The 27,390-nt window shown below is 44.7% G+C and overlaps 1 protein-coding gene across 1 annotated transcript in view; it reads left to right on the plus strand.

Moving 5' to 3' along the window:
• Positions 1-7,102, plus strand: part of CDH4 (cadherin 4) — a 1,230,390-nt gene extending 1,223,288 nt beyond the window's left edge. Inside the window, exon 16 of the mRNA XM_084854314.1 lies at positions 2,534-7,102. Coding sequence (XP_084710440.1) covers positions 2,534-2,740 — 207 coding nt within the window. The 3' untranslated portion in view covers positions 2,741-7,102. The remainder of the gene's footprint in view (positions 1-2,533) is intronic.
• The last annotated feature ends 20,288 nt before the right edge of the window (positions 7,103-27,390 follow it).

Raw genomic sequence — 27,390 nt, forward strand, 5'->3', positions numbered from 1 at the left:
CCCTATTTTGGGGAGAGGGCAAAGAAAAGGGAATTCCTGGACTCATACACACACACACACACACACACACACAAGTCACACATTCACATACATCCTCCCACATACCCATGGACACATCCTCCATCAAACAGGCAGCTAAAACCAGCGCCTGCCAATTTGATGCTTCATGACAGGGGTGAGCTTGTGGTCCTCCAGATATTCGGGCCTACAACTTCCACCAACCCCAGCCAGCAAACCAATGGAGTGGGATGATGGGAATTATAGATCAAAATATCTGGAGGACCAGAAGTTGCCCTCCCCTGATTTATGAGGTCATGCACAATTCCCCCCACCCACCAAATCTGTTTCAGTTTCAGTGGTACCGCACCAAATACAAATTGTATGCAACTACAGCTGGATTATATGCAGTGTGATCTTGTGTATGTTTAACTGGAAGTACATTCCACTATCTTTAGTGGGCTTTACTCACAGATAAGAATGCATAGGATAGTGTGCAGCCTTAAACTGGTTTAGCAGTCATTGGGTAAAATCCAGCATAAGTCCTACTTAGAGCAGACACATTGAAATGAATAGGACTTAAGTTATTTTTTTCACTTATTTATTGCATTTCTATACTGCCCAATAGCCAAACCTCTCTGGGCGGTTCATAACAATTAAAATCACAAAGCGCAGCATAAAACAATATAAAATATGAAAGCTTAAAACCACAGTATAACAACACAACCAGAATAAAACCTAGCAGCAATGCAGAGATCTAAAATACAGATTTAAAACAGCAGAGCTAAAAGGCTAGGAAGCTAAAATCCTAAAATACTGGGAGAATAAAAAGGTCTTCACCTGGCGCTAGAAGGAGTACACCATAGGTGCCAGGCAAACCTCTCTAGGGAACTCATTCCACAGCCGGGGTGCCACAGCAGAAAAGGCCCTCCTCCTAGTAGCCACCCACCTCACTTCCTTTGGCAGGGGCTAACAGAGAAGGGCCGCTGAGGATGATCTTAGGGTCCAGGCGGGTATATATGGGAGGAGGCGATCCTTCAGATAACCTGGCCCCAAGCTGTTAAGGGCTTTGAATGTTAATACCAGCACTTTGAATCAGGCCCGGAAATGGACTGGCAGCCAGTTCAGCTGGAAAAATACTGGTGTAATAAGATCTCATTGGCCAGTCCCTGTTAACAATCTTGCTGCCCTATTTTGAACCGTTTCTGGACCATTTTCAAAGACAGCCCCACGTATAATGCATTGCAGTAATCCAGAGTTAGTCATGACTAACATATGTTCTATTCATTTCAATGGGTCTACTCTAAGTAGGACTTATGTTGGCTTTTACCCATTATTCCCTCTCACCAGTGATCCCTGGGCACCCTGCAAGAGGAGCTAGGAACCTCTCAGCGTTCTCAAGAAACTACATTTCCCAGGATTCCTTAAGGGAAACCCTGCCAGTTAAAAACCCTGTCAGTTAAACTGATTTTTAAAAATACAACTGTAGCATACAGCAGGTGTTGACAATTTGTGGCCTTTCAGATGTTGTTGCTGCAAGTTCTGCCAACCCTAACCAGCATAGCCAATGCTGAGGGATGGTGGGTGTTGCAGCCCAACAACATCTGGAAAGCCCCAAGTAGGGATGCTGGAGAAATTCAAGATGGACAAAAAGGAGCTCAGATTTCTAAGAATCCAACCTGCGGAATCTGCCGTGGAGTGACCCCCTCAGGCCACGCAGAGTCCGTGGACTTCCAGATGATTTTTTTACTTTCGTGAAATGTACGCATATAAAGTCGTAGGAAAATATGTAAGTTTCTGCTGAGGAATGTTGAATGGAATGGGGGACAATACGCTAAATATTGCGTACTAAGGTAAATTATGTAAATACTTAAATAAATACCTACGGAAATACTTAATGTCATTATTTGGATATTTTTCCGCACGACGAGAATAAATTTTCACATCTGTCTGTGGGCAGATGACGGAACAAAAGGCACCTGACAATCCGCAAAACACAGACGGAGCGGATTTTACACAGTCCACACATCCCTAGCGCCAAGCTTCCCACCACCGGTGTCAGGGCCAGCATCAAGGGTAGGCATGGTTGGGCACCTGCCAAGGATCCACACGTCACAGGGGCCCACTGACAAGTGCCCCCTAGACTTCTTCCTCTTCACCACCGCAACCTGCTAGTTCACCCTCCTCTTGTTATGGCCCAGACAACGGTGGTGGTGAGAAGGAGGCGCAGTAGCCTGCTTGCTCATTGGCTCTGTGCCTGCCAAGCAAGCAGGTGGTAGCAATGATGAGAAAGAGGAGGAAGAGGAGGAGCAATAGCAGCCAGTGACAGTGGCAGTGTGAAGGTAGACTCACCGAGAGAGGGGGCCCATGGAGGGTATCTTGCCCAAGGGACCTCTACGACCAGGAGCCAACACTGCCTGGTGCAGAGATGTGCCCTCTGTCTTGAGCACTATAGTCCAGAGCCAAGTGTAGGGAGCGCTTGGGCAGCTATGCCTCCATTATGAGATAACCTGTTTCTTCTTCTTTAACATTTCAGGGCTTGAGAGCAGCAGACAATGACCCAACCGCCCCACCCTACGACTCCCTTCTTGTCTTTGACTATGAGGGCAGCGGCTCAACAGCAGGCTCCGTCAGCTCGCTTAACTCCTCGAGCTCCGGAGACCAAGATTATGACTATCTTAACGACTGGGGGCCAAGGTTCAAGAAACTGGCGGACATGTATGGGGGCGGCGATGATGACTAAACTGACCTCACTTCATCGTTTTGCAAAATGAGGAAAGCTATAGCATTAGAAGAAGGTGATGAATGAGAGGAAAAGAAACCCAACAATGAAGAAGAACGAAGGAAGGAGTGAAAAAGGAGAAAGAAGAAGAAGAAGCAAGAACTGTACAGAAGTGGCAGCTTTTTTAATTAATATCCTCTGCTGACTGTATTCCTTTTAGTGGTGATTTAGAAAGTTTCTTTTTCTGTTATTTTCCTTCCTTCCTTCCTTCCTTCCTTCCTTCCTTCTTCTTCTTCTTCTTCTTCTTCTTCTTCTTCTTTTTTTTTTTAAGAACATCGAGCTGTCTAGCATGAACACTCGTCTCTACTGCGGTTGTGTGTGTTTTTTATTTTTTTATTTTTTCCCAGTGTGTCAGCAGGGATATCGCTTGTTCTATCCACTTTGTGACTAAAGGGAGTGAAAGGCACTCTGTCTTAACTTGAATTTCTTAGAACAGAAGCACTGTTTTTAAAATATATATATAGATATATATATTTGAAAGTGCCTTTTGGTACGTGTATCAGATTCCCTCAATCTCAGGAGTGTTCAAAAGAAACAAACACAAATTTACGTTTCCACCGTCTTGGACACCACACTCTATGACCCTAAGCCAGTTCTAGCTGGAAAGGAATTAACAAAAACAGGAACTATGGAATGGTTTCTCCTTTGGGCCTTTTTTCTAAAAAGTGGGAGAGTTGTTTGTGCGGGGGGGGGTGACACACAACAAAGAAACAAGATGCTTAGTGTACATCAACAACAACAAAACTCTAAACTGCTACCTTTTGGCCTAAGCAAATGGTGAACTGAGTAAACCTGTTGTATATATTATTCATTGTTTATCCGATGCAAAGTATTGACCTGGGTTTTCTCTTGTGGCCTGGTCACATGTGATGTAGCTGCATAGTTCTATAGCATTGGTAAGCCTTTGGTGAGTACAACACAAAAGACCTTACATAAGCCCTACAGTAAATGATGACAAGACCAAAGGCTGCTTGTGTGTGAGAGTTGTCTTTTTTTCCTTTCTTTCCTTTCTCTCCTTTCTCTCTTCCTTTTTTTAAAGTTCCCTCTGCCTGCTGAGTCCTGTCTGCCATGGTTAGGTCATGTGTTTCTATCAGGTGTTCATCATGACAATTCTAATGTGGAATTCTGATTGAATATTAGGACTACAGAGCTGTGAGCAACGGAAGAAATGATTTCAGGGTAGCTGTGCAATCTTTGCCATCAGAGCTCTTAAAGCTGTGGCAGGTAGTATAAATTCTGCAGGCCACATGTCGCTCTCTGAACCCTATTGTGTGGGTCCTGACCTCTGTTTCATGGTCCTGACTTACACTGTGCACAGCCCAGAGCACCTGTTTTGTAGCCTATGTTAATTTGACTAGAAGCTTCACCCCATCTTATCATACCATAGAAAGTGGGTGAGGCTAACCACAAGCAAAATCAAGCTCTAAGCCCTTTGGTGGGTGGGTGAAGGTCAATAAGTGACCTATCAAGAATTTGCCCATCTCTATTTTAAAGAGTTACAACACTAGTAAAGGGGCAACTGCTATAGACCAGTTTTAGTGCCATATTGACAGGTTCTTTTGGACCTTGAAATAGTCTGCGTGTTATTTCACCAACAAGAATTGACCCAGCAAAAGATACAATCTGACTGGGATTGAATCGTTCATTCTCTGCAGATTTGTTAAGTGAGACTAGTTAGGTCTTCAACCTGGAATGGTTGCATATACAGTCTATTGCTTTGAAGCAGCTGATACACTTGTTCGAGCAGAATTTTCTACGATTCAGTGATATTAGCAAGGAAACCAATGAACTTAATTGAAAAGCACATGCTGACTGATAGAGCATAATGAGTAATCTAATGGCTGGATTCACCTGACCACTTACTTCGTATGTTACTTGATTGTCAGAAGAAAGATACTGTTGAGGGTCCTGGAGGTTTGCATTGTTCATGCCTCCCAAAGTGAGGTGCAAGTCAAGAAATGATGCTGCCCTGATCAGTTATACTGCACATGACCCAAGTGGTGTGCCCCAGGATCCTTTGCAAGGATTTGTAACACCTCTTGAATTTCACACTACTATTGGCACTCACCAAAATATGGCCATCCCAAACAACCTCTTCAGTTGCTTGAACAGTGATCCCAATCCTGGTCCAATTCTCCCATTAATTTTTTTATGTGGTATAGCTACATTCAACAGACTTTTCTCATGTGATGAGCTCTGGTGTATTCTAGTGTTTATCATGTTCTCTTGAAGCCCACTGAAAACTAGCTTTCTCTAGAACATGGACAACACCGGATCATGCCAGGTGTAGAGGAATGTTCAGAAAACGATGGTTCATGATACAAAAACAATGGAGGAAGTCACCTTGAAGTAACTATACCACATCAAAAACTAACTGGCAAAGTGGGCCTAAGACAAAATTAAGATGAAGCCCTTGACCTTCTTGGTCTTCAGCCAGGGAAGTAACTGGGAAAATAAAAAGAAGGAAGTGTAAATGTATCAGATAAGAATACCCAAGAAAACACACAGAGAGAGAAAGAGAGAGAGATTGCCTCCTTGATCCCCAGAGCTGTCAGTCAAAGATATGGCACACAGCCTTTTGTTCTGCAGTGATTTGAAAGTACTGGTGGTGGGCTACTATGCCTTCTCTTTATCTAATATAGACAGTGAGGACCCATAGCTCAGTGGTAGTTCACCTGTTTTGTGTGACAAAGGTCATGGGTTCAATCCCTGGCATCTCCAGCTAAAAGGTTCTCAAGAGAAGACATCTGCATGACAACTTGGGAGAACTGCTACCAGTCACAATAGACAAAACCCTACGATCTGACTCATTGGCAACTGCATAATTCATATGGCATCAACTGGGATGAGTGGAAGAGACTGCTTTTCCTCTGGCAACAATCTGCACCTCCTTAGAACAACCCACCTCACATTTTGGGAACCATTTATCTTAGTGCTGGGTGACCCATGCTAATTACGTCCCCAAGGAGAGTTGTCGTTAATATGGGTGCATGTCTCTCTACAGGAAAGAACACTTGTTTCTTCTGTATTGGGCTTGGGGAGGGTTTCTCCTTTCCAGACTATCTGGGATCCAGAAGTGCATTTTCCCACACACAACTGCCCACCCCACATGTGGTCACACTCTGTATTAAAGCTGACACCATGTAGAAGTAAAAGTTTCGTAGTTAGGGTGCCCTGGCATTTGAGCATGATTGGAACATTTCTTGTGAAACCCAAAGAGAGATGAAACATTGAAATGTGGCTGATCTCTGTTTCTTACAACTTGAGCAAACTTTTTTTTTCCTTCTGTGTAAAAATGTGGGCAATCACACACGCACGCACGCACATACGCACACACACAGATCGTGATAAAAACTTTGCAGAGCCACCAGGTGCCAGAAGAGAAAAAGATAAAACTCTGGGGGCCTACTGACCATCTGCTGGCCATCTTGGGCCTACAGAATTGGCATCTCTTGAATATCATTAGCCAAAATGAAGCAACTATATGTAAACCAATCCACGCACATCCTAATGGGTAGGCACTTCTCTCTGTAATCAGTGCCTATTGGATAGGATAAGACAGCCAGGGTTATAAATGGGTACCTTGTGATTCATGTGCTTAAATGGTGACAATTAAGCCAGACTTATTTGCTGCATCCTAATGAAACCTCACTATTATCAAGGGTAGCATACTACCTAGTTTGTATGTAGGGTCAGTATTTTTAAAACTCATCTAGATTCTGTATTGTTTTCTCTCTCAAAAAAAAAAGTGTTTTCCCCCTTTAATGATTTGGACTAGTGAGGTTTATGTCTAATGTTTGTACAATTATTTAGATTGCATGGGTGTGTAATGTAAAAACCACATTTAATGGATTACAAGCCACTTAACTGTGCTATGAAATCTTGGATTATCTATGATTTTTTAAAAGAAAACTATTCTGCAGCAGGTTTAAGAGGAAAAAGTGTAGGCGTGTTTAGATATTATTTCCTTTAAATCCAAGAATGTGCACAGTTTTAGGGAAATGGTTTTCGATGATCCACCAGGGAAGGGGGTTGATCTTTTTCTTTTTCGCCTTTTTTTGTCAATCTACAAATTGATTCTCATTTAGACGTTGAGAGGGGGAGGGGAATGAGCACTGAGAAATGTATTTCAAATGGATGTTGTTAAAAGACCGTATTAGAATGCAAGCTCCTTTGTCTATAGACTTTGAAAATGCTCCTTGCGCATTTTATATTTCATTGTATCATATTTTCTATAAAATGCAATTTCTGTAAATTAACGAGCATTTGAAATGTGTCGTGTCTGATAATGGAATGTGGTTTAAAAAAAAGTATTCTGGAGGGAACATTTTGCCTATCTGTTATGATTTTGCTCACTGGGGATATGATTTCATTGCAGTCTGGACTGGTCTGAAAGAGGGAGCTACTTCAGGCACACTCAAGGATTTGCGCGCACCCAGCAGTGCGTTTAAAACTCCCCCTCCCCCTTGGGACAGCAGCAGGCCATACCACAAACTACTTTTGAAACTCTGGTAAGTTCAAAGGTGGTTAGCCATGCAACATGGAGGGAAGAGCGGGAGAACTCCGCTGCTTGCATATACCTGATTGCATGTTGTTCTCTGGATTGTGGCCTTTGACTCCAATCCATCAACCACTTAAGCCACAGCATTTGAATTTAAGACTTTTCCCTTCCATGTCCAGTGGTGTAGTGCTAAATGTTGAAGTGCAGACACTCATCGTGACATTCCCGATAGGTATCTCCCCAAGGAGAGTCCAAATACGCAGGCAGCTGTGTTGATCCATATGGACAAACCACTTCTAACAATTTTCATCTCCACCAGGAGCAGGTCTTCTATAAAGCCATTGGGCCTTAATTGGCCATTCAAGACCAAGCCACCCCAAAATAATTTGCATTACAGCAGGGATTGCTAGCAACAAAGTACTGTTGATGGCATTTTCCCACCAGCTACTTTAAGGATTGCAGCTGAGCTCAGAGGAAACAGAAAAGTCTGAGGGGGCTGGCAGGTGGCATCATCATCCCTGCTAATCAAACAGTCCCAGTGTTTCCACCTTGTGACCCCTTGCTCCACGACACCACTGTCCAGAGCCCAGTTTTAGGAAGCCAGACAGCTAGAGCCAATCCACAAGGTGACACTGATCCAAGCAAGGGAGGGGCCGCAGTTATTTTCATGCACCTTGAACCCTTTGCGCCATTTTGATAGTTTGGAGCAGATGGGCGATCTGGCACAATCCTCAATCCTACTCCACTCGTCACCTCCTTCCCCTCAAAAGTTGTATTCCTCCTCCATCCCCAATTTCCTGCACCAGCACGTTTACATCACTCAGTGGTAGATGACATACTTTGCATGCAGAGAGCCTCAGGTCCCGTCCCCAGAATCTCCAGGTAAATGGATGAAATAGACTAGCAGGTCACAGGAGAGGCTTCTGCTGGAGACCCTATGGAGCCACTAGCAGTCAGGGTAGACAATACCTATGTTCTTATGTATATAAGAGCATACACTATATGCTGCCCTCCAGATGTTTTGGACCAGGGCTGGCATCAAAGGTGTATTGCCCCAGCCGTGGGTGTCGACCTCTCAATTTAGAGGTGTCAAGAGAGTGATAAATCAGACCCAGGTTTACTTACAAGGAGATAGTTTATTGAGTAACTTACAGCACACAGGCATACCCAATGGCTGGATCAGACAGCTTCTCTGAACCACGAGCCATGGGGTCAAATGGGTTTTATACCATACATGTTAGCAGTGAGGCAGCACGGCACTAGCAGGCACCCCGGCATTCATTCCCAGCATAGGCTAGAAGTGTTTGGTTCTCAAGCACAGCTACCTAAGATAAAGAAACTTTGCTTCCCAGGCAGATCCTGATATTGGCCTTTTGACTCATCTCAACTTGCTCAGAGGCTCACTAGCAAGGGAATTGCAACAATAACAAACTTAAGCAAGCATTATGGCTCTCTAGGCCCCTCTAACACTACAAATGACTTGGCTACACTCCTGGGGCCAATGCAAAGGGTAGGGATGATTGGGCACCAGTTAAGGGCCCACACCCAGCAGGTTCCTGCTGAGTTGCTTCTCTTTGCCATTTCTACCTGCTTGCTAGCTTGCCTGTCACTCTGGCTGAGACAGGGGCGGTGAGGAGGAGCGGTAGATGCCTATTTGCTCATTGGCTCTCTGCCTGTGAAGCAAGAAAATAGTCACAAAAATACTCACTGAGGGAGGTGGTGGATTGAGGTTGTTTTGCCCAAGGGCTCTCAGAAACCTGGAGCCAGCACTGTTTTGGAGTACGATTCCCAGAATTCTTGACCATTGGCTATGCTGGCTGCAGCTGATGGGAGTTGACATTCGCAACATCTGGAGGGCACCAGGTTGGTGTAAACTGATATAGTACAAAGATTGAGACCTGCTCCTCTATGTGGGTTTGCAACATCAACATGCCTGCGTATGGCTTTTCCAAACAGGTTGTGTTAATGCAAGGCACAAACACGCCACACTTACTGGTAGCCCTCCTCAGCAGAGCATCAGGCTGTAAACAAGCTTAAGTGGAAGTATTCTGGTTTAATTGATTTGTGGATGGATGGCACTGTGAGCAAGAAAGATGCCAGTGGAGCTCATATGGGTGCATCTACAGCACAGACCTTAACTGGTCTGTGTGTAACTGGTTTAACTGTTGTTCCCTTTCCCTGGGACACTACTGCAGTTCTGTGAGGATGCCTGTGGGTGTTTAACTGAATTCTCAGCCTCATCACCAAACTACAATCCCCAGGATTATTTGGGGGAAGACAGTACCATTACTGGTATAAAACCAAAGTAGGTTGGCAGTTTAGATAGCACAGTACAGTCTCCCCCAAGCTGATGCCCTCCAGATGTGTTGGACTAAAACTCCAACACACACACATGCACCAGGTTGGGAAAGTCTGGTTTGGTAGATGGCATATTTATTTATTTCATTTACATCCCACCTTTCTTCCATTGTGGAACTTAAAGTGACTACATGCGGTTCCCAGGTGGTCTCCCCTCAAGCACTGACCAGACCCAGACCTGCTTAGCTTCAGCAAGGTGGCTGCCTCCTGTGCCTTCAGATCATGCTTGGGACCCTGATAGCATAGTTTCTTCAGAAAAGCAAAACAGTGATAAGCACATCCTCAGGAAAATATGGCGAGCTAAACAAGGGACACAATCCACTGGGGAGTCAGGCTGACACACAGCTCTTCCCCACCACACACACACTCACACTTTTCTTTTGAGGGGAGCATGAGAGTATGCAAAGTTCCCAATGGATTCTGCCAAAGAGCACTGCTATTGCTCAAAGAGCACTGGGTTGTGCAACAATGCTTGCTCAAAAGATTTGCTTTGCTGTTGGGATCTCTTATTTTCCTCACACTGGCACTGGCACAGGATGAAAACTGCCTTTGCCTTTCATACTGCTGCCCCCTTCCCTTCTTCCCTTAACCTGACATTCTAGACAACTTCTCTAATCGGTGCCCTTTGGGCAGTCTTGACCTGACCTACTAAATGAGGAAGCAAACGCCTGAATGGCACACTCCTTCCATACATTTGGAATGCTCCTTCCATACGTTTGGAACTCTCCTTCCTTCTCTAAATAGTGTCCTTGACCTGACCTACTAAATGAGGAAACAAACGCCTGAACTGCATGCTCCTTGGATACACTTTTCTTCCATTCGTGCTTTCATTCTTTGCAGTCCTATGGTCTTTCTTGATCTTGCACTGCTTTTTCTTTCTTTAAAGAAAAATACCAACCTCTGGAAAGCATCAAGCTCAGGGTGAGTACTTCAGAGAAACCTTGTTAAAATTGGCAGAAAATAAAAATGAAATTTGCTTCATTGTTTCTCAATGACTAGTACATGTTAATACTGGGCTGACATAACCATTGACCTCTTTGCTATCACAGCTGAGAAGCCATCCAGTCAGTGTATGCATGTGTGACCCAAGGTGTAAGCGCTCACGTTAGTAAGCTGTTTTGCAATTAGGCAGGATCTAGAAAATGTTTGGGAAGTCTTTATGGGAAATTAGTTTTGGTTCTTTCTTCCTTCCTTCCTTCTTTTAACCAGAATTTACCCAGTTCACACCTTCCAGAACTGAACATGGGCCCAAACGCAATCTGCAATTGAAGTCCATACATTTCTGATCTTGCAACACCATTCACAGAGCAAGCACATTTGTTCGGAAAGTGTGCGCTTTTCAAAAACGCACATGAAAAAATAGGCACTTTTGAAAAATCTGCACAAACACACTTTAAAGAATGGGAGAAAATGTGTATTTTTTAAAATGCACATAATAGATGCATATATTTGGGGAAATGTGCATGAAAATACACACAAATCTTTGTGCGAAAAGAAAAAAAAACAAGGCTTGCTATCAGATACAGATATGGTCAGAACACGCTCCAAGATATAATTTTAACAAGCTCAAGCTTTGCTGATTGACACATCCCAGCCACCCCTGGAGTCCAGATTGACTGGCCCCAGACCCAAGTCATTCTAGATGAGCATTTCAGTGCCATCTAGAGCAAAGTGATAGTGAGCAAAGACTATCTTGGAGCATCTGAACAGCTCCAGCAAAGAGGATCATGCCAGATGATCTTCAAAATTCTCCTAGCTCCTGATGTCTCTTTCTAGGGGAAGAGCTGTTGCTCAGTGGTGGAGCTCATGCTTTGCACGCAGAATGTACCAGGTTCAATTCCTGGCATCTCCAAATAGGGCTGGGAAAAATTTGTATCTGAAACCCTGGAGAGTTACTGCCAGTGTAAGAGAGTCTGACCTGGATGGACCAATGGTCTAACTTGGTATAAGGCAGCCTCCTATGCTGTATTAAGTGATGATTTGTTCTAAAGACAGGACCAGAATGGGTGCTAGTTTTGTGGGTTAAAAAGCGGAAAAGAGATGCTCAAGAGAGAGGTGTTTAGCTAGCATGCAATGTAATTTCGTCAAGACTCTTCAGAGCAGGTTTACACATTACATCTGCCATGGAGAGGCTGTTTTTACCGAGATTCAATGTGGCAGTTAGTAATCAGATGATTGTGCACAGCAGCTCACACTGCTGACTGGACATATTTCTTCATGCTACAGCAAGCCTCTCTTTTTGTACATTGCTGGTGGTGAGGAGAAAAGCACCCCATCTGTGCATTGGAATGGTTTATCACCACCGGAAAACAGCCATCACATTGATTAATTTAAATCACCCACCATGTGGCAGCCATGATGATGTAAAACAGCCCTTATTAGAGATTTGTTGTTGTTGTTCAGTCGTTCAGTCGTGTCCAACTCTTCGTGACCCCATGGACCACAGCACGCCAGGCCCCCCTGTCCTGCACTCTCTCCCGGAGCGTGCTCAAGTTCATATTCATTGCATCCATGATGCTATCTAGCCATCTCATCCTCTGCCGTCCCCTTCTCCTTTTGCCTTCAGTCTTTCCCAGCATCAGGGTCTTTTCCAGGGAGTTTTCTCTTCGCATTAGGTGGCCAAAATATTGGAGCTTCAGCTTCAGGATCTGTCCTTCCAATGAGCACTCAGGGTTGATTTCCTTTAGGATGGACTGATTTGACCTCCTTGCAGTCCAGGGGACTCGTAAGAGTCTTCTCCAGCACCCCAGTTCGAAAGCATCAATTCTTCGGCGCTCAGCCTTCCTTATAGTCCAGCTCTCACAGCCATACATTACTACTGGGAAAACCATAGCTTTGATTAGACGGACCTTTGTCGGCAAGGTGATGTCTCTGCTTCTTACTATGCTGTCTAGGTTTGCCATAGCTTTCCTCCCAAGGAGCAAGCATCTTTTAATTTCATGGCTACAGTCACCGTCTGTGGTGATCTTGGAGCCCAAGAAAGTAAAATCTGTCACTGCTTCCATTTCTTCCCCTTCTATATGCCAGGAAGTGATAGGGCCAGATGCCATGATCTTCGTTTTTTTAATGTTGAGTTTCAAACCAGCTTTTGCACTCTCCTCTTTCACCCTCAACAAGAGGCTCTTGAGATCCTCTTCGCTTTCTGCCATTAGGGTGGTATCGTCTGCATATTGGAGGTTGTTGATAATTCTCCCGGCAATCTTAATTCCGACCTCTGATTCATCCAACCCGGCATTTCTCATGATGTACTCTGCATATAAGTTAAATAAGCAGGGTGACAATATGCAGCCTTGTCGTACTCCTTTCCCAATTTTGAACCAATCGGTTGTTCCATGTCTGGTTCTTACTGTTGCTTCTTGACCCTCGTACAGGTTTCTCAGGAGACAGGTAAGGTGGTCTGGTACTCCCATCACTTTAAGAATTTGCCACAGTTTGTTGTGATCCACACAATCAAAGGCTTTAGCGTAGTCAATGAAGCAGAAATAGACGTTTTTCTGGAATTCTCTTGCTTTCTCCATGATGCAGCGAACGTTGGCGATTTGATCTCTAGTTCCTCTGCCTCTTCGAAACCCAGCTTGTACTTCTGGTAGTTCTCGGTTCGCATACTGCTGAAGCCTAGCTTGTAGGATTTTGAGCATCACCTTGCTGGCATGTGAAATGAGCGCAATTGTGCGGTAGTTTGAACACTCTTTGGCGTTGCCCTTCTTTGGAATTGGAATGTAAACTGACCTTTTCCAGTCTTGTGGCCACTGTTGAGTGTTCCAGATTTGTTGGCATATTGAATGCAGCACTTTAACAGCATCATCTTTTAGGATTTTAAATAGCTCAGCTGGAATACTGTCATCTCCGCTAGCTTTGTTGTTATTAATGCTTCCTAAGGCCCACTTGACTTCACTCTCTAGGATGTCCGGCTCAAGTTCAGTGACCGCACTATCATGGCTATCAGGGACATTCAGATCTTTCCTGTATAGTTCTTCTGTGTATTCTTGCCACCTCTTCTTAATCTCATCTGCTTCTGTTAGGTCCCTGCCTTCTTTGTCCTTTATCATGCCCGTCTTTGCACAAAACGTTCCCTTGAGATCTCCAATTTTCTTGAAGAGATCTCTAGTCTTTCCCATTCTGTTGTTTTCCTCGATTTCTTTGCATTGTTCATTTAAGAAGGCCTTCTTGTCTCTCCTTGCTATTCTCTGGAACTCTGCATTCAGTTGGATATATCTTCCCCTTTCTCCCTTGCTTTTCGCTTCCCTTCTTTCGTGAGCTACTTGTAAAGCCTCATCAGACAGCCACTTGGCTTTCTTGCATTTCTTTTTCTTTGGGACGGATTTCGTTGCTGCCTCCTGAACAATGTTACGGACCTCCGTCCATAGTTCCTCAGGCACTCTGTCTATCAGGTCTAATCCCTGAAATCTATTCCTCACCTCCACTGTATATTCATCAGGGATATGATTTAGGTCATACCTGAACGGTTTAGTGGTTTTCCCGACGTTCTTCAATTTAAGCCGAAATTTTGCAAGAAGCAGCTCATGATCTGAGCCACAGTCAGCTCCAGGTCTTGTTTTTACTGACTGTATGGAGCTTCTCCATCTTCGGCTGCAAAGGACATAATCAATCTGATTTCGATATTGACCATCTGGTGACGTCCATGTGTAGAGTCGCCTCTTGTGCTGTTGGAAAAGAGTGTTTGCTATGATCAGCGTGTTCTCTTGGCAAAACTCTATTAGCCTTTGTCCTGCTTCATTTTGTACACCAAGGCCATGCCTGCCTGTTATCCCGGTGATTTCTTGACTTCCTACTTTAGCATTCCAATCCCCTATGATGAAAAGGACATCTTTTTTTGGTGTTAGTTCTAGAAGGTGTTGTAGGTCTTCATAGAACCGATAAACCTCAGCATCTTCGGCCTCAGTGGTTGGGGCATAGACTTGAATTACTGTGATGTTGAATGGTTTGCCTTGGATTCGTACTGAGATCATTCTATCGTTTTTAAAATGGTACCCCAGTACCGCTTTTCCCACCCTTTTGTTGACTATGAGTGCTACTCCATTTCTTCTAAGGGATTCTTGCCCACAATAGTAGATATGATGGTCACCTGAATTAAATTCGCCCATGCCTGTCCATTTTAGTTCGCTGATTCCCAAGATGTCGATGTTCAATCTTGCCATCTCACGTTTGACCACCTCCAGCTTACCTTGATTCATTGATCTGACATTCCAGGTTCCTAAACAATATTGTTCTTTACAGCATCGGATTTTCTTTTCACCGCCAGACACATCCACAGCTGAGTGTCCTTTCGGGTTTGGCCCAGCCGCTTCACTCTTTCTGGCACTACTTGGAAATACCCTCTGCTCTTCCCCAGTAGCATATTGGACACCTTCCGACCTGAGGGGCTCATCTTCCGGCGTCATATCTTTTAGCCTTGTGATACGTTCCATGGGGTTTTCTTGGCAAGAATACTGGAGTGGGTTGCCATTTCCTTCTCCAGTGGACCACATTTTGTCAGCACTCTCTGCCATGACCTGTCCGTCTTGGGTGGCCCTGCACGGCATAGCTTATGGCTTCACTGAGTTACGCAAGCCCCTTCGCCACAACAAGGCAGTGATCCATGAAGGGGTTATTAGAGATTTAGGAGACTCTCATGTGAAAGGGGAGCCCCGAGACAATTATTTTGAAGACATAGATAACAGGATGAGGCCACCACAAGGGGGGTTATTTATTTTTTATGGAATTAATTGAACATGGCCACGTGTCAAGAACATGGTTTTTGCCCCTCTGAAAAATAGGTAGATTTATCCAGGAAGTAGTGAGACACAAGTTGAACACATGTCTGGGAGATGTCAGAGACTTCACAGAAATACTATGGCAAAACAAGCGTAGCCTTACGAAGGCCTTTCTGCATCAGTCACGATCTCCAACTGGCTCTCTCTGGATTTAATTTTGGTAGATGGGGAGAAGCCTAAAGGTGAGAGGGGCACAGGAATCAACTGTATCATCGGTATTCATAAAGTATGGGTGAGGTCCAGATTTGCCCACTAATAGAAGGGTTCCATCTGTTCATGGAAGGGGTCTCAGGAAAGGCTGTAGCTCAGCGCAGAGTGAGTGCAGTGGCTGTATTTCGCATGCAGAAAGTCCCAGGTTCAATCCGTCACATCTCCAGGTAGGGTTGAAAAAATGCTGGAGAGTCATTGCTGCCAGTCGGTGTCGATAATACCAGGCTAGATGGACCAAGGGTCTGATTCAATGCAAGGCAGCTTCCTTACGTTGACTTCCAAGAACCAGAAGAGGTTCCCCACTGGAGGAAGGGGGAGATTATTTTTGCAGGTTCCCCCCTCTTCCTGGAGACCCAGTGCAATGTCCACACTGCTCTGTAAGGTGTCCAGCCCTCCAGAGCATCTTTTGAAGGGGCAGAGGGGGCTGCAGAGGGAATGCAAATATCACCTCCCCTCTTCCTCCAGTGGGAGCTTCTCATGAGCGGAACTCTGCTCACAGGATGACGGGACCCAACCTATTGTATCCCCATGGCCATCAAATGGTGAGAAAAGTATGAAGTTCCCACTGAATTGATGTTGATATAACTTTGATACTCATCTAATGCTACCTTGCTTTGTAATTTGTGCAGACATTCAGCCCAAATTTGGCTTCATGGTTGGCCTGCCATAAGCCATATCTCTGTGTGTAAATATGTATATGGAAGATGAAGTTGATTGGATTCAATATTTTCATTTTCAAAAAACAAGCTTTTACTGATCTGAAAATTAAGCCAAATGTATCAGTGCTTTACAATTAAATAAGAGTATAATTTGGAGACCTTTACCTGTGTAATACATGCCTAGAAACTGCTTAGAAATGAGCTAAACTTGATTCACTTGCTGTCATGTAACCAAATTCTATTCTAATTAGGTCCCATGACCTAGAGAGCTACGGGACATGCTTGTAGGAGGGGCCATAGTTCACTGGTAGAGCACATGCTTTGAAGGCAGAAGTTCCTAGGTTCAGTCATTGACATCTCCAGTTTAAAAAGGATCACAGGAAACAGTGCTAGGAAAGACCTCTGCTGAAGACCTTGGAGAATCATTGCCATTCAGAGACCACAGTACTGACTAAATGGACACAAAGGTCTGATTTAATAAGGCAGTTTAATACAAAGGTATCTCCGTAGCTTTTTCCAAACCTGATAGGTGAGTCACCCTAACAATAATGGACACAATCCATCCAAAGATAATTTTAGGTCTCATTTGTTTCAGTGGTAATGAGCAAGTATGTGCTTAGTGTTCTCATTGAAATCAATGGGATGTAAAAGTGCCTAACTCTAGCTGAAACATGCTGGCAGAATAATGACAAAGAAACAGCTTTCTAAGAAATAATAATTCAGTGAACAAGAATGGCTCCATTTGCTTCATATGTTAGCCATTATTTGCATCCCTCTTAATGAGGGCATGAGCACCTGGTTATGAAACTAAAGGAGAAAGATTACTTTTGGAAATGTGCATAATATGAGTCACATCTGCTTACCTTCACAGCTGGAATTTGTTCTTTACAAATATGGTGTATTCATCAGCTAAGTCCTACAAGTGTAGGCAGAAAGGGAAATTGGCTTCCAACAGGATGACGAGTTGCTCTTTTCCCATATCAAAAGCATTTCATTTTCTATTTATTACTCTAGGCCTCTTAACAAGGTATTGCCTTTTGGCCCATGCAAGTGGCTGTGGTTTGGATCCAGTGGTATAATTCCATTGACAAAATTGCTTACATCAGCGGAACTGGGAGGGGGCAATTCCAAGCCCCACCCTTATCTTCCAAAATAGACAAGTCCTATTGCAACAGGCGTCACTCCTTCCATATATCCATATTCCTTTTGGCTGGCAGCTGGGTGTGAGAGGAGCTCATGCTCCTGGGGGGGGCAGATTTGGCACTGGGGCCTCCAGTTGCTGATATTAACTATACGACTTTGGTTGTTAGAGTAGCACAAGTAGTTGAGGAAAAACCTCCAGGCACTGAAGAATTACTAGATTCCAAAAAAGTTTGTGTTCTTGGGTTGGATCCAGATTTGGTCATACTTGGAATAGACCCATTGAAATCATGACTAACTTAAGCCCTCTTGATTTCAATGGCTTTACTCGAAGTATAACTCAGTCAAGATCCACCCCCTTCAGTGAAACTGTCTGTGAAAACATTATATGCATTTTAAAGTGCGTGTATGTGTGTGTGTGTTTTCAAAGAAAAAGAGAAAGTACACACTGTAGTTTTATCAAACTTTGTTTCGTAGAGATAGCAAATATTAAGTACAAACCAAACCACCTCCAATTTGCTCACCCTGTTGTGTATATAATTTAGTTATTGCTTGCAGCTACCAATCGAGTTGGAAAACATTAAAAAAAAAAAAACATATCTATGTATAATGGAGGATGCTTTCTTCACTTTTTTTGTTGTTTGTTTGCATGTTTCCTTTTCCACTTGGGAAATGCCTGCATGACTGTGGTTATTTTGAAGGAGGGGCTGCTTGTTTTCTTGTCGTTCTTTTTCGGTTCAGAAAAGACTACTGAATCTTCACACCAATTTCGAAGGGGAGGGGACAAAAAGCACGAAAAAAAAATAGTGCACAAGTTAAGCTAAGCTCAGATCTTTTTTTGTACCTGTCAAAACAGCACAACTATTTTGTATTGTTATTTGTACCATTTTTGTACCCCCAAAAAATTACAGGAAAACAGAGCAGGAAACAAAAACAAATGAAAAGGGAACAGAGTTGATGTTTTCAATGTGTTTTCAGTGCCATTGCAATCTTGGTTCAGAAATGAATTAACAGCTTTGCTAATTTATTGTGTATCAAAGCTGAATTGGTGCATTTGCACCAAGCTCAAGTGTAATAAATAACGTCCTCCTTTTAAATAGCTCTGCTTGGTTATTTCTCACAAAGCTCTGTATCACAGAAGTCAGCATTCCTTGCCACTGGCCTAAAGAGCAGAGGAAGAACCCTACATGATCAAGCCAACGATCTGACTACTCTATCATTCTATTTCCAATCATGCCAGGCCAGATGCATTAAGGATGTCCACATGTAGGACATGAAAACATTCATCTGTTCATTGTCTCCAGCATCTGATAGCCTCTGATGATGAAGGTGCCATCTAGATGTTATGGCTAATAATAATCATAGGTAGACCTATCCTCCATGAATTTTCTTATCACTTTTTAAAGCCATTCATTCCCATGTCTTCTTCCGTGAGTGCTAGAAGCCCTGTCCCTTACACGCCTATTAGCCATGCTCCCCTGCCTCTATTCTGAATATTTCTTGCACACTCTGCCTTTTAGATCTTATTCTACAATATGACATGGAGGTCACTCAGCATCGCAAGCGTGGAGTGTTGGTTCCAATCCCGCACATCAACAGAGCTTATTCTTCACCAGGTTCAGAGCCCTGAGTTTGATGGGAAACTCAGATAATACACCTTGGATTTCACAGCAGAGGTTGCATAATATGGAGGCCTGATCTATGCTGTCAATCTTCACAGAAGCCATTGCAATTAGTGGCTAAAAAGCCACATCTAATTAAGTGCATATCCAGACTGGTAAGAGTTAATGCATTATATGTTTAGAGAGAGAGAGAGAGAGAGAGAGAGAGTTACTGACCATTGTGGGAGAATCTATTTCTGCACGGGGCAGGGGGGTCTCTTAAAGCTTATCCCTGTCATCCCCATATGCTGCCTTCTGGGACTGCACAATCTCTCCCACCTTCACCAAAAGCGGGAAGAACAAAATCTCAGCTTGAAGGGGCAATGAAGAAAGATGGGTCTACAGCAGCTTTCCCCCAACCTGGTGTCCTCCAGATGGATTGCATATAACTCTGCAATCCAAAATGGGTTGGATCCAGATTTATGCTGGATCAATTGCAGTACAGAAGTGGACTTCACCACCTTCTCCTTCCCATGGTGGCTCCTCCAGCCCGCTGAAAATGCTACGTGGAGAGACAGAAAACTCTGCTGGGGGTGGGGGTGAATCTCCAAAGATTGGGCAGAGGGACTTTCTGGGAGCAGAGCCCTTCCTCTTGTGGAAGGCAGATCCTGGATCCGACCTAATAAGAACATGAGAACATAAGAAGAGCCCTGCTGGATCAGACCAAGGGTCCATCTAGTCCAGCATTCTGTTCACACAGTAGCCAACCAGCTGTCAACCAAGAACCCACAAGCAGGGCATGAGGGCAACAGCATCCTCCCACACATGTTCCCCAGCAACTGGTGTACATAGGCTCACTGTCTCTGGTTCTGGAGGTAGCACATAGCCATCGGAACTAGTAGCCAATGTAAATATATCCATTGGGCTTCAGCTATTTTGGTTATCTAGATGGAAAAGAAAAGCCATCTCATTGGCATTCATCACCAGTTATCATATCTGTAATTCATTAGCCACATCCCATTTCCCAAAGATCACGGGACTTGTAGTTGATGCCACTGCTTGGAAGAATTATGGCATTCATCTTTTCTTTCTTTTTTTTATCATCTCTCTCTCTCTTTTGTTCTTGCACAGCACCATTAAATGTCATGGATGAGACAAAGTTTGATGCAACTCCAAGCAGCTGTTGTTTGTAGGGTAATTAACTCTGATCTGTACGTGTATCCTATGAAGGAAGATCATTCATGTCTTTGTTTCACACTCTCTGTGGCAAGAAGGAAATCTCCTCTGAGCTTCATCCCTCCAATATTCATGTCTCACCAAAACAGTTGTGCCTCTTAAACTCCTGACAGTTGTGGCAGCCTCACACCAGCCTATCTGGCAGATAGCTTGGAACATACATGAGGGTTTTTTTTCCTCCCCCACCCCCCAAATAGGGAGTCACATGGCAGATAAGGGCCAAGCAGACATCAGCATTAAAGATGAACCACACTTTGTGATCTTTGGAGTTCCAGGATGTCTTGCCAGTTGCTTGCAACAAAAAATGATGCCAGCCAGGCTGACTACAGTAAGAGGGAATGCATAACCCTCTTGCACGGGCATGCAGCAGACCCTTACGTATTTATGTGTTACATGTACATCCCACCTTTTCCTTCAAGGAGCCCATGTTAGCTTCATGGCTGAATGGAGATTTCAACCTGGGTCTCCTGAACCCCCTGTCCAACATGCTAACTATTACACCACATTGCCTCTTCGTGCCTTAAGTGGGGCCAGCCCTAGACCCATGGTACCCCTGCCAAAGTTCCCCAGTGGCAAGCCCCTCCCTTGGTTCAGTTTTTAATCTACTTGTAGACCACTTCATGACTTTGATGCATCGTTTGCACACATGGTTTGTCCCTGTCATATGAGAGTATACATTTGAATGCATGGATCATCCTATCCCAATCACACACCTACGCATCATTGTTGAATGGGCACCGAGGTAGATTTTCCCCACAAATAGAAAAGAAAAACAAAAATGAGCAGGAATGCAACACCGGCTGCACAGGTCAGTGTTGTCACCTTTACACATGAAGGTGAAACGTTGGTACTGTTTTTGATTCTATTGTTGAGGGGCTCATAGAGGAGCTGGCTTGGGACAGGCGCCTTTTGACCCCAGCACCTTAGGTGGCTACCTGGGTCAACTTCCCCTAAATCCCTGGGTCACCTGCCCCCAAATTAGATACCTGCTGATTGTGCTGTTAGGACTGACCAACTGATTGTCACATTTGTGCTCTAAGCCCCTAGCTATTCTTAAACTACTAAGATTCTAATCTGCCACAAGTATACCCAGTTCAGTGAAAACTTTAATAGAACAATCCAGATGGATGGAGCAGGGACGGCACAAGAGGTTGCACTGCTTCAGGCAGGAGGGCACACATTGCCACCGCCACATCCTCCTCCTCTTCAGTCAACCCCCTCAGCTTCTCCCCCCCCCCCAAGCAGTGGCAGTGCAGGTGATCTTTTCCATCAGTGAGTTGTCCTGATGCAGCATTCCCCAACCTGGTGCACTCCAGATGTGTTGGACTCTGGAGGGCACCAGGATGAGGAATGCTGCCCTGAGGGGTTCTCATGCAGAGTGGGACGCTGGATGGGTACTCTGGAGAGCCTTGTCAGTCGCTATCCTGCTGTGGCAGTAATGTTCTGCGCTAGGTGGGCAAGTAGCAGCTGCCAGCCAGGGGAAATGCAGTTGCTGTGATGGCAAGTGGCCTTCTGGGAGGGCGCGACCCAACTCCCCTCCCAATCCACTGCCTGAACCACATGGCTCATTGTGGCTCAATGGAGGGCCAGCTCTGAGATCAGATGAATTAGTCAAGCGATATTCTACACTACCAAGTAGCCTCCCCCAACCTGGGTCCCTCCAGATGTTTTAGACTATAACTCCCATCAGTCCCAGCCAACATGGTCAATAGTTAGTGATGATGGGACTTGTAGTCCAAAACATGTGCATGGACTCCGGTAGGGGAAGGCTGCTATAGATCTCAGCCACTCAGGAACTGGAGAAAGCATCCACAAAAAGTCAAAACTAAAAACAGAGCGTGGTCCAGCTAAGATTAAGCAAAAAGGGGCAACTAAAATGACCAGGGGCCTGATGCAACCCCTCTATGAGGAAAGGTTACAACATCTGGGATTGTTTAGCTTAGAGAAAAGGTGAGTAAGGGGAGACATGACAAAGGTGTACAAAATTATGCATGGTGTGGAGAAAGTAGATAGGGAGACATTTTCTCCCTCTCTCATAATAGTTGAACCTGGGGTCATCCCATGAAGCTGATTGGTGAGAGATTCAGGACAGATAAAAGGAAGGGCTTCTTCACACAGTGCAGAGTTAAACTATGGAACTGACTTCCACAAGAGGTAGTGATGGCCACCAGTTTGTATGGCTTTAAAAGGGGATTGGACAAATTCATGGTGGATAACGACTTTCAATGGCTACTAGTTTTGATGGCTATATCCAGTATCAGAGGCAGTATGCCCATATACAGCAGTTGCTGGGGAACATGGGCAGGAGGGTGCTCTTACACTCATGTCCTGCATGGGCAGCTGGTTGGCCACTGCGTGAACAGAACACTGAACTAGATGGACCCTTGGTGTGATCCAGCATAGCTCTTCTTATGTCCTTAAGCCAATTTAACTTCCTTTCAGGAGTTAATGTGCATGTCCTTCCCACTGAACTCAGATTTAAATGTACCACCTGTCCACATATTGGTCTGTTCATTTCATACCTTCCTGATATCCTACGTCCCACCCACTTTCACTTTTAAAATGTGAGTGTGTGTGCGGGTGCGTTATTTATTATATTTTAAGGCCACCCAATAAATAGGTAGATTACATTGTTGTTGACGATGAAGATGATATTGCTGCTTCAGGAGCAAGCAGCAGTTTTGGGATGGCTTTAAGCAATGATGGGAAATCTCAGGGTATTTTGGTCCAGTGTCCTCAGAGCACATTACAACCGCCTGCTCCACCCTGCCCGCAGAAGCGGTGGCCTCCCCACAACTAGCCTACAAGTTCTTTGCAGAATTGAGAGCTCACACAGAGAGCCATACACCAAATCATCATTACTCTTCAGGATGATGGAACATCCTCCGTGCTTTTGCTGGCAGGCTGTCTGGCTTCTCCAGAAACAATGCACAGGGTCTGGTGGCATTTGTGCCAATGGGGCTTTATGATCTGTCAAGGAACCCCGCCATGCAGTAATGAGGGGCCGGTCTTTCTCCCACTGTAACATAGCTTGAAAGAGACCATCACTGTATGGACGTTGCTTCTTTAGCCAGGTTTGTGTTTCCTTCATCATTCCCCCCACCCCCACTGCCCCTTTTTTCTTTCTTTCTTCTCTCTCTCTCTCTCTCTCTCTTTTGTGGGGAAACTCAGCTCATAATGGGTAAGATAAAAAGAGTGGGTTGGACCAAGGAGCTCCAAGCAGCCATTTCCCATCTTCCTACACAGCTTGGGTAGGTGGTTTGAAACATAACCTGTCTGACCGCCTCTCCAGCCATGGCCACAAAGACATTTGCTAGCTTTTGAAGACATCTCCCTCCCCTGCCTGCTCTTTGGCACTTCTCATTCCCTGGTGGAGCTTAGAAAAAAAACCTGTATTCAAACAACCCCATGTGCTTCCAAGTTAATTAGATCTCTTGACAAAGGGGTTCCCGCATGTTCATGCCCATTCAATTGGAGATGAAAGACTCTGGCTTTGCTTTATCTGGTCAATGCTTCTCAGCTGTATTCAAGTACAGGGGCAGTTGCAGCAATGACACGATAGTAATGATGCCCCAATGGCCTCTGCCCCTTTGCAAAGCAGACTCAAGAAGGGGGCAATATGCCCCAGGGGAGGTATGGCAAGGAAAGGGGTGCTTAACCCTTTTCCTGCCAGATGCAGGGAATCATCCACTTCTTACCTGCTTCTGGAACACTCCCTTCCCACCTGCTTTTACCTCTGCTGGTGTTTCAGGGCCACATTGACCAGGTAAACACTGGTTTGGAGCCATACAGGAGAAAAAGCAGTAAGCAGAGGAGGGATTATTAAGCACACCAGCTCCACTGCAAAGTGCTCCCTCCAGAGGCGCTTCGCAAGGGAGAAGGGGTCACCGGGGCTTTGTTCTACATTAGGGTGGCCACTTATACATTGCCACAAAAGATGTATATGCAGCACCCCAAAAAAGAGAACAAAAGTGGATGCCAATTTACATACAATTTGCATGTGCTACTTGATATGCATAGATGAAGATGTAGAGATAATTATATAATTTAAATCAAAATGCAATACAGGTTACAGTAGTGGGGAAGACGACTGTGTCCTGTGTGCCTTTTCAGTCTGCTGCCCAGGTGTTAGCTGTTGATGGGCAACTTCAAGGCCCCTGGGCTCTCCCTTCTTATGGTTCTTTATCTTGAAACCAGACTGGACAGCCCTTCAAACAGAGGACACCTTCAAACAGAGGACTGCCCTCTGTGAAGTAAGACTAGATGGGCACCCTGTTACATGTGGCTGCAATGGACTGTGTAGCTGGCCCCTCATCCACTCTAATGCCTGCAAGAATTCTCTACTCTCCTAGGGTGCAAAGGGCACACCCCATTGAAGCAAATGGCGCAAGCCCTGCAGGGTTTTATGGGGATGGCTTGCACTCTCTTAGGCAGCTAATGGGACACTGCATGAAGAAGGCCAAGAAATTACGAAGAGCGTCATCCTACGGAGATCTCGAATGTTTCCTCACTGTTGGGTGGCATTTGAGTGGGATCTAATAAAGGTATTAACCTACTGTGATTTTTGAATTGTTTTCTAATGCATCAACACAGCTACTGTCAGGGTTGTATCTGAGCCCATAGAGTCCCAAAGCAGCTCTGATTCTGAGGAAGAGAGACAACTCATGGGGGAGGAACCTTCCCAAATTTCAGAGGCGCAGCAGCAGGGGGCACCCCCGCCCCTTCTCACATCCCTGTGAGTGACAAGGCGTGGAAAGGGAAGGACCAGCTGAACTTTTAGATGCAAGGCACAGACGCAGGCACAACCGAGGGATCGCACGGGCCGAGCATCGGTGCTCAGCCCGCTTGGCTCAACGCCAATAGCTGCACCCAGAAGCATCACGGGAGAGGGGGAGATCTTCCCCTCCCACCCCTTAAGTTCAGAGAATTGCTGCCCTTTCCCCAAATGGACATCAACTGATGTAGTTTCCCTTTGAACCCCTAGATGGCTGTTACTTTGTAGTTCTCTGAGTCTCTAGAAATAGAAGCCGGAAGATGAGCCCCTCAGGTCGGAAGGTGTCCAATATACTACTGGGGAAGAGCAGAGGGAATTTCCAAGTAGCGCCAGAAAGAGTGAAGCGGCTGGGCCAAACCCGAAAGGACACTCAGCTGTGGATGTGTCTGGTGGTGAAAAGAAAGTACGATGCTGTAAAGAACAATATTGTTTAGGAACCTGGAATGTCAGATCAATGAATCAAGGTAAGCTGGAGGTGGTCAAACATGAGATGGCAAGATTGAACATCGACATCTTGGGAATCAGCGAACTAAAATGGACAGGCATGGGTGCATTTAATTCAGGTGACCATCATATCTACTATTGTGGGCAAGAATCCCTTAGAAGAAATGGAGTAGCACTCATAGTCAATAAAAGGGTGGGAAAAGCAGTACTGGGGTACAATCTCAAAAATGATAGAATGATCTCAGTACGAATCCAAGGCAAACCATTCAACATCACAGTAATTCAAGTCTATGCCCCAACCACTGAGGCCGAAGAAGCTGAGGTTGATCGGTTCTATGAAGACCTACAACACCTTCTACAACAGTAAGAACCAGACATGGAACAACCGATTGGTTCCCAAATTGGGAAAGGAGTATGACAAGGCTGTATATTGTCGCCCTGCTTATTTAATTTATATGCAGTGTACATCATGAGAAACGCCGGGTTGGATGAATCACAGGTCGGAATTAAGATTGCCGGGAGAATGATCAACAACCTCCGATATGCAGACGATACCACCCTAATGGCAGAAAGCAAAGAAGATCTAAAGAGCCTCTTGTTGAGGGTGAAAGTGGAGAGTGCAAAAGCTGGTTTGAAACTCAACATTAAAAAAACTAAGATCATGTTATCTGGCCCCATCACTTCCTGGCATATAGAAGGGGAAGAAATGGAAGCAGTGACAGATTTTATTTTCTTGGGCTCCAAGATCACCACAGATGGTGACTGTAGCCTTGAAATTAAAAGACACTTGCTCCTAGGGAGGAAAGCTATGGCAAACCTAGACAGCATAGTAAGAAGCAGAGACATCACTTTGCCGACAAAGGTCCGTCTAATCAAAGCTATGGTTTTCCCAGTAGCAACATATGGCTGTGAGAGCTGGACTATAAGGAAGGCTGAGCGCCGAAGAATTGATGCTTTTGAACTGTGGTGCTGGAGAAGACTCTTACAAGTCCCCTGGACTGCAAGGAGGTCAAATCAGTCAATCCTAATAGAAATCAACCCTGAGTGCTCATTGGAAGGACAGATACTGAAGCTGAAGCTCAAATATTTTGGCCACCTAATGCAAAGAGAAAAGTCACTGGAAAAGATTGCTGATTCCTGATGCTGGGAAAGATTGAAGGCAAAAGGAGAAGGGGATGGCAGAAGATGAGATGGCTAGATAGCATCACTGATGCAATGAATATGAACTTGAGCACACTCTGGGAGAGAGCGGAGGACAGGAAGACCTGGCATGCTATGGTCCAGGGGGTCACGAAGAGTCGGACACGACTTAGTGACTGAACAACAACAACAACAACAAACCAGACCCACTGGAATCAATGGGACCGAAGTTAGTCATGACTAACTTGCCCCATTGATTTCAGTGGGTCTACTCTAAAGCATGACTAAGTCTGTATCCAAACTGAAGGCTCCAATCCTATGCACATTTACTTGGGAGTAAGTCTCACTCAACTTACTTCTGAATAAATATCCACAGTTCAGGATGCAGTGCTACAATACACTTACAAACCAACTTAAATAAGTACATCTTACTGAGTTGAATGAGATTTACTCTCAAATGTATGTATATAATTACACTCTTCCTAGGGAGTAAGCCACACTGAATTCAATGACACAGTCATCTGGTAGACATGCTTTGGATAACATTGCATACCTGAATTTATGCATGTTTGCTTGGAAATTAATCTCAATGAATCCTGTGGAGTTACGTCTGAGTAAAATCACACAGACTGGGGCTATAAGACCACAATCATATGCATACTGCTGACCTGAAGCCAGCAAGGCGAGAGGTGTGGTAGAGGTGATCTTTGCCTCCCTGTCCTCCAACCTTTGATATATATTTTTTCACTTTTCAGTCTGTCTAGAGAGGGCACT

Source organism: Heloderma suspectum, chromosome 4 (genome assembly GCF_057233095.1).
Source record: "Heloderma suspectum isolate Gila_16-S chromosome 4, 16-S_ref, whole genome shotgun sequence".
Lineage (NCBI taxonomy): Eukaryota > Metazoa > Chordata > Lepidosauria > Squamata > Helodermatidae > Heloderma > Heloderma suspectum.